The sequence below is a fragment of the Coturnix japonica genome, chromosome 2 (genome assembly GCF_001577835.2).
Source record: "Coturnix japonica isolate 7356 chromosome 2, Coturnix japonica 2.1, whole genome shotgun sequence".
Lineage (NCBI taxonomy): Eukaryota > Metazoa > Chordata > Aves > Galliformes > Phasianidae > Coturnix > Coturnix japonica.
Window position 1 is genome coordinate 37,911,536 of NC_029517.1, and position 16,266 is coordinate 37,927,801.

Genomic DNA, 16,266 nt, shown 5'->3' on the forward strand with positions numbered 1-16,266 from the left:
TGAAGGAATGGCACAGAGCTGCATCAAGGGAGGGTCAGGGTGAGTGTTAGGAAAAGGTTCTTCACCAGAGGGTGGTGGGCATGGAACAGGCATTTTCTCACCACCATCTCCAGCCCCAATGCTGCCTCAAACACAGGTTGATCCTCAATGGGTTTACAGCACTGGAATAGAGCAGATTCCTCTGCAAACAGCAGCAGCTCCTGGGACATCTATCACAAGGTTGTGGATAGGGGCAGTGTGAACAGGCTTGAAAAATTAAGATTCACAGGCAGGTCTAAAAAAGGTTCTGAAGAAACTGGGCAGGGGAGAATCCTATAGCAGCGCTGGCCCTGCTGCCATACATGTTGGAGAAAGGGAAGGGACACGCTGCTGTCTGTGCCCACCCAGCACCTCCCAAGCCCAGTAGTTTCTCCTAGGTCACATTCAGGTGGCTGGGAGCTGAGGCAGCCTGCTCACGTATGGGGTGAGCAGCTTGCCAGACTCCCCCCGGACCCTGCAAAATGCTTTGAGCAACCAGAGCAAAAACAATGCCTCTTTTAGCCAGTCAGAGTTAATTTGCTTCATTATGCCATAAACCCTCTGATTTTTTCCATTATCCTCTGAGGCTTCCAGGATGAGCTAAGGCTCACGTGTGCAATGTGAATGAGACAAGCGGTAGAAATAAAAGATAAACAACCCCCCCACAAAAAATCCATTTGAGGTTATTCAGAAGCTCCAGGGGGGAAGAGAAAGGGGAAGGAAAGGACAAAGCCCACAGGTCTATTTCCCATTCTTTATACCACCTTTACACAGCATCAATCAGGAACTCAGCTCGGAGCAGCCTTTCTTTTGTTTGACAGCTTGGGTAAACATGAGGTTCAAACAGCGGATCTAAGACTTGACTGCTGAGTTATTGTGGAAAATATTCAGATGTCGTCCCCTCCCGCTGGGTGTCTTCAGGTAAAGCTCCAGCTGATCTCAAAGATAATATTCTTCCCTGCTATTTAAATATCAGCACTATTCCCGTTCCAAAGCACATACCAAAGCAGAGCATCCAGCTGAGAACCTGCCATACAAACCTGCACCACAGGCACTGTGCCCCAGTACAGCACACAGAGCAGGTATGAAGTGGGCTCAGCCATGTTCAGCACAGGGCTGAATAAAACGCCCTGAGACACCTTCGTGCCATGAGCCCAATGGAGAAATACCTTATCAACACGGACCTCTCTACTCCCAACAAGCCTCCTACATGTTCTGTCTGAAACCACCTAAGAACAACAATGCTGGGCCTTCACCTTAAGAGGTTTCCTAACAGATCCAATCTCTTAGCAGTCCACTAAGTAAATTAAAGAAGCACATGCTGCCTCTGTCCAACAAATTCCATCTCAGTCAACTATAAGTGCAAAATAAAGATATGGATAAGCACATCCATCATTGTCAACTATTCCTGCCATCACCTTTGTTTGGCACCGCTCCCTTGTATGCACGTGTGGCAATTACCTTATGCAGTGCTGTGAAGAGCAAATATTGCCATCGTGTGGTAAGCGTTAGAAACAAAGCCATCCTTTGGCCTTGCTGGGTGTATGTGTGGCTTTTAGATCCAACCATCCAGCACAGCACTCAATGCTGGAGGTGGACCCCTGATACATGCAAAGCCACAGGCAGCTTCAGAGCTTTTATCACTAAGGAGCAGCACACACAGCTTACACACAACACGCTGTCAGAAGGTGAAGTTACCCAAAACCTGGTACATTCTGTTTCTCCTTCCTCCAGCCTGTAATCCAATATAATTTAACATCTCCAGATGCTTGAATGCAAATTCCAGAGGCATAAAACTGTTGTCAAACTACTCCCAAGTGCTTGAGGAAACGCACCCAGTTTTAGTTAAAAGAACCAGGCACGTAACTATTGATAAGCACTCATTTTTGAAGGCACACATCAATCTACTTGACAATATATGAATGCATATTTGACAGTGTCCTTGAAGGTCTTACAACCTTCATTTTTTCAGTATTCTCCTGCCTCTGTTTTATAGCTGACTTTAAAAATAACTTCCCTTTGTACTACAAGGGAACTCAGAACTCCAATTTCTTCATTCAACGTGAAGAAAATACATCCTCTGCGCACAGACCATGCCTGAGACAGCATGGAAGGCGCTGACATTTACAGATGAAGACACTGAAGTGTAAAGACGTAATCAATTTGAAATACTGAAATCATGGATTATTTTTTAGGTCATCGCTTAATCGTTTTGATTAACAAGTGGCAATTGTGTGCTGCACAGTTTATGGAACTCATGTGTAAGGTAGAGATACAAGCTATCAACTTCAAACACACTAAAGAGCTGGCGTGCTGAATAAAACCACCTATTCCCATCCTGTTATAATGAAGCACTCAGGTCCACTGCTCACAGGTAACCAGATGATGTCCAAGGATATGAACTACCATAAGTAAAAACATCAGCATTTCAAACTGTCTTGGGTACAGAGAACTGAGCGTAGTCTGTGTGGTCAGCAGAACGTGACAAAAACAATCCTGCATGATCCAGAGAAACCCCTGAACCCAACACTTGTAACATTAATAAATGACACAGACAACAGAAGCAAAGTGAACATGATTACAATTGACATCAGATCTTTTACCACTTGTCATTTCTGAAGAATCAGAACATGGACACCAAGTGATACATAGCTAGAAGCTCGTTTTATTTCTGTTTCTTCTCTGGCTTCTTGTCTTTCTTGGTGGTCTTCTTCTGGAGCTTCTTAATTTCATGCTTAATGATCCTGTTTCTCTGTAAAAACAACCAAAAATTACTATTAATCACATGGAAAGGACAACAGTTCCAAGGTATCATTCCTTAACTTCAATTCTAAGCTTTCAGATTCTGCCCTTTCCAGTAACAAACCTTTGCTAATCTGACTGTATTTTAATAAGTCAAAAGATTTACCATGTATTACATTGTCAAATTCCACTTAAAACTGATCTACCAAGCAGCAAACATCACTCAGGTTGATAATGCAGATATTCAAGTATTCCACGTGTAAGGAGTTTATTACAGAATTAAATACTAACTGCATCCAACAGAGAATATCTCATTTCAGCAGCAGGGAACTCCTAAGTCATAACTCAGAATACTGACACACAGACCACGTGAATTCGTGTCTGATCAATTCAAGGCATCCCAATATTTTCTGTCACTCTATAAACCAAGCCAACTATAAAAGCAAGACTAGTAAGGATTTCCACGTGACTCTACTGTTTAAAAGCACTAACCCTGTAAAGAAACCACACTGAAGCACTTACCATTTTCTTTGCCTTCATAACCTTGTAACGATCGAAGTCAGTCATTTTGGCTTTCTGTTTGAAAAGAATCAGTCATGAGGCTGTGCTGCATAGCCATGCAAGTCATACAATTCAGCACTTCACAATGTTCCATGATTAACTCTGACTTCCCCCCCATCCCCAGACTGGATCTAGGTACACATCTCCACTGCAGAGGACCTCAATGGGACATGTATCACAAGCAGAAGCAAGTATGAAGTGCATTAGACATCCAGTCAAACCTCATACCTTTTCTCTGGCTTCAATCTTCTTTGCCCATCGTGTTGCTGCCCACTTTTCATTTATGTTCTCCTTTTCCCAGGCACGACGCACACACTTCTGGCGAGCGCTGCATTAAAAGAGCCAAGTAGTTATATTGATCTGTACAAAAAGTACACTTTGATGGCATCTCATCACATTTCACACAAGGGAAGATCATCCTTCTGCATTCCTTCAGATGCAGAAACCAACCCTTCAGTTTTAGGCAATTATACCCCACAGATATATGTGGCATTCAAATACTGTTATGTGTAATGCTTTGCTAGGACTCAGTCTGAGAGTGATTTCCAGCCAGCAATGCTTCTCAATCAGAAAAGCAGCAATTTTTGCTTCTAAGCCACCAAATCACAGAATGACCCGGGTTGGAAGGGACCTCAAGGATCATGTAGTTCCAACCCCCCTGCCTGGCAGGGCCACCAAACATACACCTTTACTAGATCAGGTTGCCCAGGGCCCCGTCCAACCTGGCCTTGAACACCTCCAAGGACGGGGCATCCACAACCTCCCTGGGCAGCCTGTTCCAGGGCCTAACCACTCTCCTAGTGAAGAAGTTCACCAAAGCTCAGATAACTACTAAACTGGAGAGAGTGGGGTCAGTTCAGTCTCCTAAAACTCCATGCAGCTCTGCAGAGAGGGAATGCATTTAATGCCAGAAAGTGACATGAGTGCCCAGGTCAGGTCACATCCCAAATATAACTCCTGAGCAGCAGTTATCAACCAATGGTGATAAATGAAACCTACCCACATTCAGCCGTTATAACATGGTCTGCCCAATTTCAGCTGCATACGCATTAATGTATTGACAAAGTTGTATGAAAATCTCTCATCAGATCACATAACTCAGACAGCAAGTGACAGTATGTTTTATAGAGGCAAATAGATAAATAAATAAAAATCAAACAACCCACCTATGCGGGAACTTGATAACAAAGTCAGTCAGCTGCATGCACTTGAAGGGCATGGCCTGTCTCCTGACACCGCTGCAGGGGCCATCCACTAGCGCCTGAAAAAGTGAGTTATTGTTTAAAATGATTTCTTTTCCATCATATTCCACTTAGTTTCCTAATCATTTAGGAACTTCACTTTGATATCAATACTTCAAATCAAGATACGTGTTATTCAGACAAAACCAGAAATGAGATCTGATGCACATTACCCAAACCCTATAGGCTCATCTTCATCTTTGGGAAAAAAAAAAAACTTGAAAAACACACCCAAATAAGATCTTTTTTTGGGTCTTCAGGATAGAGGGATCTTTACATATAGTGAAAAGAACCTGTTTGTTCTTTTCTTTCATTTACTTCAAGCGTGCATCAAGTGCCATTCCATTCAGAGGTTTCAGACTCCAAGTGGATTTACTCAGCCACTTCTTTTCTCAGGAGAGATGGGAGGGAGCAATGTACAGCTTGCTACCAAAAGCTTAAAATACAATAACAGCTGTGTCAAATGCTTACTCCCTTGAATAACCTGGCAGCAAATTCCCTTTAAGCTCTATCTACAAGGCCTGATTCAAGCCGTTCACAGTGAACTTAGACAACAAAATCACAGTGCTTTGGGCTGACCCTGTTCTGGTCGATCACATCCACGATGGCCACCAACTTGCCAGCATGGCGCCCGAAGGAGACGAAGGCAATTCTGCCGATCTCGACGAAGCGTTTGAACACCTATGGGCACAAAGATTGCTACGAGTCAGCACTCAAGGCTCCGCAAGCAGCACCCCGTACCCCTCCACTGCCTACAAACCCCAGCCCCGCAGCCACCCATTCCAACCCCCCTGATGTAAAGCGGTAGAGCCGCTTGGCGAGGCCGAAGCACCCTTTAAACCCCACACACCCCAAAGCGCCCCTCATAAACCCCCCTCCCACACCAATCGCGGCCCAGCGGCCACGCGTGCCCCGCTCCGACTCGTATCATGCGGCCTGCTCCCTTCCCAGCCCAAAGCCCGGCCCAAAGCCCAGCCCCGCCGCAGGGTGAGGAGCAGGGAGGCCTCCACCGATCGCCTCAACCAAGCAGGGAAGATACGGGGAGGCCCCGCCGGCTCCAGGCCCCGCTGTCGGCGCCGCGGCCACACGCCCGCACCATGATGGCCGCCCGCGAGCAGAAAGGGAAGGGCGGGACGCGAGCAGGGCGGAAACCGCCCTCCAGCTTCTACTGCGCATGTGCGGAGGCGGGATTGCGATCGTCCAATTGCCTACCACATGAATGCCTCAGAATCATGGATTAATGGACAAAAATTCATGTTTATCTGACAGAAAGAGACCATTAAAACATGAATAAGCACTCCACCATAGCACAGATTCCTTAGTGCTTCTTATCTCCTTTATTCGTTCTTCTTTCCAGCACTTTTCACCTGTCTTTATGTTTTCCAATATAAAGTTCTACATAACTCTATAGGATGATGACTTTTATTGGTCAGTTTCACCCGTCATTAACTATGTTTTTCAACTATAAAGTTCTACATAACCCTACAGGATGATGATTTTTGTTGGTCAATCTTTAGGTAAGGTTTTTGGTCAGTCTTTAGGTAAGGTTTTTCATTCTGGAGTAAATACATATTCCACGTGGCTGATGACCTTCTGATTACGTGACACAATACACAAGTAAACAAGGAAGAAAAGACACAGCAGTGCCAGGACAGTGAGGAAGATGAGGAGCCCAGCAAACAAGGGAGGTTTCAGAGGTAACTGGATCAGCTTGCCTTCCGCTGGAATCATGTTGGTGAGGCTTAGCATGTAACCAAGTGACCATGCTATGCTGCTGTTTCCAACCTGAAATACAGATAAAAGAGTCCTATTCCCGTGTACTTTTCAGACAAAGAGCTGAACTGCTGTTGCTGGCAACTCTCTCTTAAGTTATCAAGGAAAACTGCTTTTTTTTCAGTTCAAGAGGGTGCTAATAAAACTGATCACAAGGATGGGTGATATACAAGCAGACAGCCAGTTGTTATGGGATTTTATATGCATGAAACATAAAGAATCAGCACTATTGCAAACTCTTAGAATCACTCTCCTGCTGAAGCCAAATCCTAGGACGTTCTTCAAGTAAATAAAAACAGTCCAACTGACATGAACAAAGAGGAGGGTAGGGTAAATTTAATGTTAACGAACAACTTTAAGCAGTCCTACTGGTTGTAGGAGACTACAAGGATCTATAATATTTGGTCATTTCTATAGTTGTGTATATTGTAATACCTTTTGTTTAAATAATATAGAAAAAGCTACAGCAGCAAGAACTGAAATACAGCAGATTCAGCAAAGCAGTAAGATGGACTACGTTGATTTTTCATTCATAAAATAGGGAAAACCTCTCATCGTGGGGTTCAGAACATTTGCAAATCATCTAGTTCTACACAAATCTTAGTATTGTGTTAAGGTTCTTAAGCTTTGGCTAACTAAAAGCAAATATTCTTTTATAGCATGGGCTAGAAAAAAACACCCACGCTTCTCAGTATGTACTCTTGGAAGCAACTGTGCTGTTATCTCTGGGGTAGCTAGTCATGTTAGATGTGACCAGTTTTAGTTCTTTGAGGGGCAGATCTGATTAAGAGAATGTAATCTTTCTTTTGGACTTTCACAATTACCCCGGTGCAACCTGTAGGTAGCAAAAAAGCCTTTTGTGTTTCCATTTTGCTCAGTATTTTTATGGTCCTGGCTAAATACAGAAAAATATTGCTGGGTTTGGCTGCTCCCACCTGCAGGGGGCAACAAAACGTATGTTAAAAAAATAAAGGTGCACTCCTTGCAGGTCCAGATTAAGATCCCAGAGTAAGCTTTGCTTATTGCCTGGTAGAAGGGCTAAATCTGATTTGATTCTTTAGTACACCAGTGGTAGAGTCTGAGTATTCAGAAAACATGACTTGTGATTACTTATGATTTCTCAGTGAAAGCTTGTCAGCATGCCTTGCATTTAAAACCTCCCTGCATGAAGATCAACAACTATTCATTTATTGTTTTTGCATGCAAGTGCCAACACATTTCCAGACTTAATGGAGATCAAGAGACAACCCAGGACAAGGTTTTGCAGTAACAGAGAGGAAAGGATGCAGTCACAGAGCAGTGCAAGGACTATATTTCCTAATGTAACAGCCAGGCTTACATAGTGGGCCGTGCCTTCTGAACTGAATGCAAGGATTTCTTAGCAGCAGCTTTAGAATGAATGTATACCACTTCATCCCAAGTATTCTAGCTTTTAGGAGGAAAATCAGAGGCCAGGGAAGAGAGTAGTGTAGGTATTACACAAACATGGTTGTAAGCCTGTCTGCCACATCCAAGACAACACTCCATGAGTGTAAATTCTTATTCCAGAAAACCAGATTACAGAACAGGTGGATGGGCCATATGAGGATGACAGCTGCCCTAGTTGCTTCATCTTCTGACTACAAACCATCTCTGCCCATTTGCCCAAGGCTCTGGCAGCAGACAGAAAGGTTGGAGTTCTCCTGTTCAGCCCATCAGCGTTAGCTCAATGACCTTGACTGGAGAAGAGTTTCAGGCCTTAAGTGAGCCAGTACTTTAACTGGGGCAAGGTTAAAAATAGTATTATTTGATATCTGACTTATTGTTAATGCTTTTTAAAAGAATGTAGCCAGCATCACCAAGTAATGTTGTGGCCTCTGGAACCAGACTGAAATTGGTACTGAGACTTGAAAAGTGGCTTTGTTTTCTGCTTGTCATTTGACAATCATCTATAAAGGCTGCTTACAACCAGAATATTTTTGTAGGCTGCTGCATCTCTTGTTTTCTTCTAGACATCTTTGAGCTGAAATTTATGAAGAATGATTATTACTCACCTCCTTTTGAAAGTGTATCTGTGGCCAATTCCCTGCATCAAAGTTGTAGCCATGTACAAGCAAGTAATAAATAAAATTGGCTGAAAAACAGTAGGATCTAGCGTATATTTCTTCAGCTTTAGGTAGCATCAACTGGAGCTAAAAGCACATTAAAAAAAAAAAAAAAAAAAAAAAGTAAATTATAAAATGAATTCATTTACCAAAAAGAAAACCAAAAAAACAAGAGACCTGAAAGCAAACCAATCAGAATACTTTGGCTTCTAATTAAAATGCGTTAGAAAAAGCAAGTAAAATTGTGGACAACTAGAAAGAGATTTAGAGTGAAAACACCCTGACATTGAGACAGCTTACATGGTTAAAAATAAACAAAATAAACATAAAACTGCACATAAAAGATCAAGGATGTTATGGTTCCTACATTTTCCACGTCATCTTTATGGTGGGCTTAAAACTGTAGCAGTAACCCACAGCCACAGATCTCTTTAAGAGGATTACCAAGTGCACCTTGTGTGTGGCAGTCAGCTTTCAAGCTATGATGATGGGAAATTACAGTAGGAAATGCAGCAAACTGAATGCAAAACAGTGAGATAGTTTGGTAATCTGAGGTACTTTCCTTCAATTTGATACAGGTCCATCCGTTTATCCTATGTTCACACAAATAGCTGAGATCAGAACAGAGCATGAGGAATATTACAGGATTAGAAAAACACAGTTAAACCTCGATCAGATAAAGATGCTTGCAGGTTATACAGTATGTTTTATCACAGGACTGGTCTCTGGATGTCAATTTTGACCCAAGATGCTCATTTTGAAGATGAGAATCAGCTGGAATTCAAAGAACCAAGCAAACTGCTTTGAACTCCCAGTTCCAAGTCCCATTAGTTACAAGAAGAACAGGATCAGTGTATCACAGAATACTCAAAACATCCAAGACAGATTAAGTAAACTGGAAAAACTCCTGGATGAAAAGGTCATAGTATGCCAGTTAGGGCCAATTTGCTTTAGTAATTTTAACAGTTTTTTATCTTTTCCTCATATGAACTCTGTAGAGATAGTGAAAAATCTATTTGCCTTCCACCAGTACAAGTTCTTCACAGCCAAAGTTAGCTCCCATTTAAGTCAAATTATGGCTATACTGCATCAGCTCTGCTGGACTGTACACTTGCTGATAAATGTAGAATACAACTGTTTGCTGTTAAATGCTTTGAATATATCATGATACTGCTGACAGTGTGTGAGATCGAAGTGTGTTGTCAATAATTACCTAGCTAAGTCTTGTCTTAAAGATTAAACTGGCCTGTTTTATCAGCCTTCTAAATGCTTCCTTCGTGGCAATCTCCAATTCCCTGGAATGAATAAATTTACACGAAGTATAAGGGTTGCTCTGAAAGTAATGCCTCTGATTTGAAGCATGGTGGGAAAACAAATGTTAATATTGATATAGACCTGAAAAGTTTTGAGTACTCAAACAGTCCATTTTCAAAGGCACACTTACCTGGGCCCAGGTTTGTGAACAGAAAAACCACATACTTGAATTGAAGTCAGCTAGAGAAAAGTGCCCAGACAAATTCAAAGCATTAATTGTATAGTAGAATCCTGAGAAAGCCTGTAGAAAAGGAGCAGATGAAAGGTCTGTTACTTTCAGAACTACTGAAATCAAAAGCAAGGAAGTTCAGAAAGAAATGCTGATTTGGAAACATACCACAAAATTCCCTTTAACTTTTGGTTGATGGATTCCATTAAATGGACAGTCCTCCTGGTTTCTGCAAGTAGTGAAGTTAAACAATAATGAAACCATCTCCTGACACAGACCTGGGTCTCCTGTTCCACGGAAGATTATGGATTGGTTTGGGTAGTAGTTTGTTGGTCTCAGAGACTGTGTACAAAGGCTGCCACTGAAGTACTTCACTGTTAATGCAGTCTCGTAATTCTGAGGGTAACATGGATTATCCACAGTGGAATTGGTGCTTGATTTCTGAAGAAAAACAAAGACTACTCAAAAGCAAGAAAGACCTCATGTGATGAGAACTACAGAAACCTTTTCAATCCACATACACGTGTTCTTGTTCTCTGTCATGGCTGAACACTGTAATTCATATGGACTCTTTTCCTCAAAATCATCATTAGCAAAATCAGCAAAACCCTTACAGAACCCACTGAGGTTTTTTTTTGTCTAATGATACAAAACTCAATATTTAACACGTATGAAGACCTTTGAAACCTAAGTGCTTTTTGGCCACAGCAACACAAGCTTTTACTGGGGTCTCCAAACTCCACCAAAGGGAAGAGATCACAACCCTAAGAACCTGCTTAGACAATTACTGAACAGCTGCAAGAGCAGCATAGCAAACAGTCTTAAACAGACCTGGAGCAACAATGCTAAAAGCCTTTTCTCAGCTTCATCTCTCCCGTAACACTGGAAGCTGTGAGTGTAGACACTGTAGTCATAACCATATAACTTCACTTGCATGGTGTTATTGAAGCTCTCCTGAGAGTCCTCTGGGATAAAAGAAATTTGAGTGGAAGCTCCTCCGAGATCCAGTGCACCCGTGGTCTCTTTTCTGTATGGATGGACCCATGTCCTCCACAGGTTTTTCTACACATAAAAATAAAAACAAAGCTTATTAGAAATACCATCTGATTGTTCTCCCTTCAAGCTCTTCTACTTTTAATGTAATTCTCTTAGATTTCCCCTCCCTCTTTGTCCTTCACTCTTTCCCAAAGTTCTTGGCTCTAAGGAAAACATGCAGATGTTGTTTTTAGGTAAGTGAGAAGTCCTCCCACAGGGCAAGGAGTCTGAAAGATGGAAAAAGTAATACAGCACAGCTTTGAACACCAAGGACAGCACAATAATCAAAGCACTGGACTAACCTGATCAATATCTATACTAGAATGCAGGAAATTGAAGTCTGGGTACCTGGGAGATCTGAATAGAATTAGCATGCAAATTTACTTGCTTCAAGGCAAGATAAATTGTTAAAGGAATAAAATACTATGAGATCACACAGAAAAAGAGAACGAAAGTAGAGTAAAATAGAAGTCAGAGGAATGTGAACGCCTAATCTGTACATGTCCTTCACTGAAAATGCAGTGGCAATAAATCTGATCCACCCAATTGGCATTTCTCCTTGTTATCCAAAACATCCCCCAGATTCTGCATTTGATCTACACAGTCACTGTGCATATATATATACCCTTTCTGCGTTAATAATTCTGTCCATATGTACTGCAGTATAATTTACTATGAACAATGATGTCGATGTAAACGTAAGAAAGGAAAAGAAACATGGGCTAACAAACATACTTATGAAAAAAAAATCTACAGTGATAGATTCCCCTTAAGAGCCTATGGGAGAATTTCACTCCTATCTCCAGCCTTGTCACAAGAATAGTGATAAGCTTCTTGCTCCTACTCATAATAATCCACGCTTTAGTCTTCACACAACCCTAAACTAAACTGGCTTCAAAATGTCTAGCACTCTCTATGGTGGTCCTCATGAATCTGTCATATGGAAATTGAGATATTTGTTATTAAAATTCATGCTGTAGGAGACTGACATCACTTCATGAAGTCATTTTTGTTGCATAAAATAAGAAAAACCACGCTAGAACATGTGATTCTACTATGTAGTTTTCTTAGCAGGAACCAACAGCACATTCACCATGAAGTATCACTTGGAGCACCAACTCCTGCTTACTGATTTCCATGACTGATCAGGAACCATTCTATCAAGACAGTGAACAATACTCAGAGGTCTGGTTGGAATTCTTTTCAGCCTAGCAAGACTATCTGGAAGAACTGCAATAAATGCTGTATTTTTCAGTTAAGACAAATGAGCTACTGTTGCCAAACAGTTTGGAAACTCCTAAGCTGTGTAGACTTTTTATCAGTAGGGTTGCAAAGACAGCAACTACCTGCAGAAGTCACAGGTGGAAACATCCATAATTGGCACCACTGTCAAGATAGTCAACACCCATCACATTTTAAAATACTAATGCATTTAAGAGTGATGAAATTTCTATTTCTACGTGTGGCATTGATGTCATTTATGGAAGATCCACTGATCTACAGTTTTACCTTTCCCAGGTCAGATTCCTGTCACATCTTCCCATCTATGCTTTCTTTGTTCAATTACTACCACAAGACCCCGTTATGTGCTTCACTGTGAAATGAAAATTATAGCTATGATGTTTTAGCAGGCATTTCCTCTCAAACCTCTCATTTACAAGAAAGAGAACAGTGAAAAGCATGCATTTTTTTTTTTTCCACACACCTCTAAGAAATTGCCCATTAAATAGTTGGCTGTTATCCATCCATACACCCCTTCCTCTGGCCCAGTTATGATATGCGCACCCCTAAATCGAAAAGGTTGTGCTCTGAAGTAGTTTTGAATGCTTGCAAGGACTTCGTTGGCTGCTGTTTCATTTTGCAACCTAAGCAATTCACAAAACATGAGACACTGAGCATCTGGAAAGGCAATTTCATGTTTAATCTTCACTGCCTAGCAGCTCAAGAAAAGCCTTACAATCACCTAATAAAAACTGACATTGCTTTTGCCTAAAGGGGATGCTTATTATAGGGAACAGCCAAACACCCAGCATCATCGCAGCAAGCAACTCACCCACTATATACCAACTTCACTCTTTATCATACAAGTTCATAACTATTTTGTCTCAAACATACTCTTCTTTTAGTGAACTGAACACTTACATATCTCTTGGCTAAAACAGTCCTGAAATCTTTCTTTTCATTCTGCTTAGTCAGAGACCAAACACATAAAAAAGTTCATGCCACAGCTGAAGCCATAGACAGACCCCAAAAGCCACATGACATCGCATTCACACTAAGGAAACTGCAATGCCTAGCTTTTTTGCTGCCCTCAGATATGCACAAACGTCAGTTTGGTGATGCATTGGATTTTAAGACAGCTTTGAAAAAGCAAATTAAAATTCTGCCTTCTGCAGAATAAGGCAAGGATTTATTTCCAAAGTGGTGCAAGAGAGGATTTTTATATAGCCATGCTTTCCCTATTAAAAAAATAAAATAAAATAATTGAATTCAATTGACTGGGCTCCATTTCCTTTTGAAACAACCAATTTCCATTGGACAGAAAGGTGCCCAGTACCTTTTTCACACTCTTTCTTCACAGACTGCTATACCAGCACACATGCAGAGGAGTTCAAACTTCCACTGTACCTCAGTAGTCGCATGCCAGCTGTAGCCCCAAGATAAATTGAAGTGCTCTTATGTAGATGAACTGGGATTCTCTCCTTGACTTTATTCAGGCACTCATCAAGGGGTTTTGCAAGGGCTCCTGTGTTACGCTCATAACTGGATATACCAGGACCTAAAAGAAAGTAAGTAGATTGACTGCACTGTTTTGCCAAGTACAAAATAACCTAATTAAGCAAATAGTTGTTACGACAAAGAGTTTCCCTCTTCCCTCATGTAGTTGCAAACAATAGAGTGTTCCTTAATAAATTTCATTCCTTACTAAATTCCCTAGCTGAGGAAGTAGCACACAGAGAAATCCAGGAAAGCAGAGGAGCAACTTCTGCTCCACACCATCAGCAGCTGTTGTTGCATCACACTCCCCCATACACTCTCCTGGGACAAGAGCCTCTACTCCTCAGCGTTCAGATCAGGCAGAGCAGGTCACAGGGCAGTAACTATCCATTCTAGACAGCCTGCTTTGCTGATGATTAGAGCCCGATCAGGACAGACTACTTGCACTGCATTGAAAGGTTTTGATCTGGGGATTGCTCAAGCAGACATGGCAGAGTTACCTAACAAAAGATGAAATGAAATTACAAGAACACCTCAGAAGTTACAAATCAGTTGATTGTTTGACTTTCAAGTTCAGTATGTACAAGTCTACCTCCTGATGGGGCACAATTTAAGTGCCCAGACACTTTTGACACTACACTCAACTTACCTGAGGAACACAACACATGAACCCTCTGTCTCCTCCAGAGCAGAGGCACCCAAGACTAGAGCAGTAAAACGTGCTGATTTTACACACTGAATGATGAGAAGTACTGTGGTTGACTCTGGTTAAGGCCCCGTGGGATCTGAAAAGCTCAAAGCAATTTGGACTCCTCTGTTTCACAATATTTTTTTTTTACCCAGTTAAGTCACAAAATACTTCCGTGTTCGTTTTAGAGCAGAATAGGAACTGCCACTTTCTCACTGCAGAACTCCTACAGGACACGCTGAATTTGTTAAGACATAAACAAGCACAGTGTACCCCCTGCCCCAGCAAGCAGGCTGCCACTCTTGCAACCTGTAAATGACACATCATCAGGCACATGACAGTACGTTTCTTCACATTACACATTTGTTTTCCTTCCTTTGTTGCTCTAAAATTATCCATATGCTTAATTATGATGACAGAAAGATTGGTGCTGTTGAGAAACTGTTCCCTCCTACTCATTTCATAGTCACTTATGAACCTCTGAAGCTACACCTCTGTCAGGTGTGTGAAATTTTGGTATCTTTGAAAACTTAGCCAAAGGTCACTGACATTTCTTATGAAGAAATCCACAGCCAACTGCTAGAGCAGTTGTTTTACTGTTTTACTTGATAATTTATTACTCTCCCTTGCTATCTAGAATTTACAGGCTCTTCCAGTTCACTTTCTTGATGCCTTTCATAATTCCCCCTCTTTTGTCCCTTTCAAAGTAATCACAGAATAATTCCAGATGAACTGCATAAGCCCCATTTCTCTAGGAAACCTGACTCAATCCACAGAAGTATTTTTTAAACATAGTTAACGCTTTTGGAAACTAAAAACTACTTTTTCAGACTCCAGTGGCATAATTGACATCCATTTTTGCCCTCATCAATGCCAAACATCTAACCGGGGCTAAATTTCCAGTTCTTTTCTGAGATTTCTTATTCCACACTATTTTTTAGATATATTTTATATGTTTCTTTTGAAAGAAATTATTTCAGGGTATTGTAAGCATTGTAAAGGAACTGACTCTGTAATTGAATTCTGTTTGCACCACTCATACACTGCAGTGGAGTAAACCAAGCTTAACTATAATTTTCTCTCTGTTGGAAAACAGCACACCCTACCATAGCAACAGTTGGAGGACTGATGTTGACAGACACAGACATGGTCTTAACAGTTCTTGCTCTTCAGTACTGAAATTGAAAGAAAAACACAAAACAAAACTGGAAAGAGAAACAGTATAAGCCTCCAAATAACCTTTTCCCAAAGGCTACAAAGAAGTAAGGAACTGCTATCTGAGCTCACCTTTCACATCACACTTGAAGGTTTGGCTCACTACTCCTGTATCATTTTCTTTTTCCGCTGGCCATTCATAGACATAGACTGTAGTCCGCGAAGATCCAGCATCAAGGACTATTCCATACTGTGGAGAAAAAGGTAATAGATTAAAACAAGAGACAAACAGTGGCATCTTGAACACCTATATGAGCTGTACTTTCTCAAATAATCAGACTAAAGTATTTGAAAGTATATGCACGGTGTATTTACAAGAGATATATTAATTCTCATGTTAGGTACTTAGACAAGAATCTAGCAGAAGAGCACAGAATAAATCTGGGTGTAAAATAAACGGCACACTGTATATCCTCAGTAATGAATTCAGTGAAAATGGAAAACACTCATCTCCTTTCAGCATCAGGTTGAAAATCCATGCTTGACACATAGATAGCACTGTGAATTGCTTTCCCATTACCCTGGCTAAACTCACTGGACACTGATGGGTTTGATACCAGAGCACAGGCTTTAGATTCAGGGTTACACAGAGAATCTATGAAGACACAAACGAGGTTCTTTTCTATTTGTGCAGTAAAAGTACTCTTTTGAGTGCTTAGGCAGTCCACTGCCTAATCTGGCTCTGAAAATAGTCTGTGCCAGAGCGTG

The 16,266-nt window shown here is 41.4% G+C and overlaps 2 protein-coding genes across 2 annotated transcripts; both read right to left on the reverse strand.

Moving 5' to 3' along the window:
• Positions 1-2,582: 2,582 nt before the first annotated feature.
• Positions 2,583-5,757, reverse strand: RPL14 (ribosomal protein L14). The gene is made up of 6 exons (XM_015853997.2): positions 5,659-5,757; positions 5,142-5,243; positions 4,488-4,582; positions 3,550-3,649; positions 3,283-3,336; positions 2,583-2,770 (listed from the first exon to the last, which is right to left on the reverse strand). The coding sequence occupies exons 1-6, from the start codon at positions 5,659-5,661 to the stop codon at positions 2,684-2,686; spliced, it is 441 nt and encodes a 146-aa protein (XP_015709483.1). The 5' UTR covers positions 5,662-5,757; the 3' UTR covers positions 2,583-2,683.
• Positions 2,597-15,811, reverse strand: ENTPD3 (ectonucleoside triphosphate diphosphohydrolase 3). The gene is made up of 12 exons (XM_015853898.2): positions 15,631-15,811; positions 13,566-13,716; positions 12,643-12,802; positions 10,734-10,964; positions 10,071-10,343; positions 9,864-9,974; positions 8,369-8,506; positions 5,659-6,347; positions 4,488-5,243; positions 3,550-3,649; positions 3,283-3,336; positions 2,597-2,770 (listed from the first exon to the last, which is right to left on the reverse strand). Exons 1-8 carry the CDS (start codon positions 15,794-15,796, stop codon positions 6,114-6,116), a joined length of 1,464 nt encoding a protein of 487 aa, XP_015709384.2. The 5' UTR covers positions 15,797-15,811; the 3' UTR covers positions 2,597-2,770; positions 3,283-3,336; positions 3,550-3,649; positions 4,488-5,243; positions 5,659-6,113.
• Positions 15,812-16,266: the final 455 nt, after the last annotated feature.

What these genes read in the sequence shown, in the direction of transcription:
- RPL14 (XM_015853997.2), bottom strand. An exon ending in ATGTGATCGACCAGAACAGG is followed by an intron (nt 4,583 to 5,141) that starts GTCAGCCCAAAG and finishes TCACTTTTTCAG; the next exon opens with GCGCTAGTGGATGGCCCCTG. An exon ending in GTTATCAAGTTCCCGCATAG is followed by an intron (nt 3,650 to 4,487) that starts GTGGGTTGTTTG and finishes CTTTTAATGCAG; the next exon opens with CGCTCGCCAGAAGTGTGTGC.
- ENTPD3 (XM_015853898.2), bottom strand. Translation starts at nt 15,796, where the DNA reads ATGCCACTGTTTGTCTCTTGTTTTAATCTATTACCTTTTTCTCCACAG. An exon ending in TAATGGGCAATTTCTTAGAG is followed by an intron (nt 10,965 to 12,642) that starts GTGTGTGGAAAA and finishes TTTTATGTGTAG; the next exon opens with AAAAACCTGTGGAGGACATG. An exon ending in GTTCACAAACCTGGGCCCAG is followed by an intron (nt 8,507 to 9,863) that starts GTAAGTGTGCCT and finishes ATGTGCTTTTAG; the next exon opens with CTCCAGTTGATGCTACCTAA.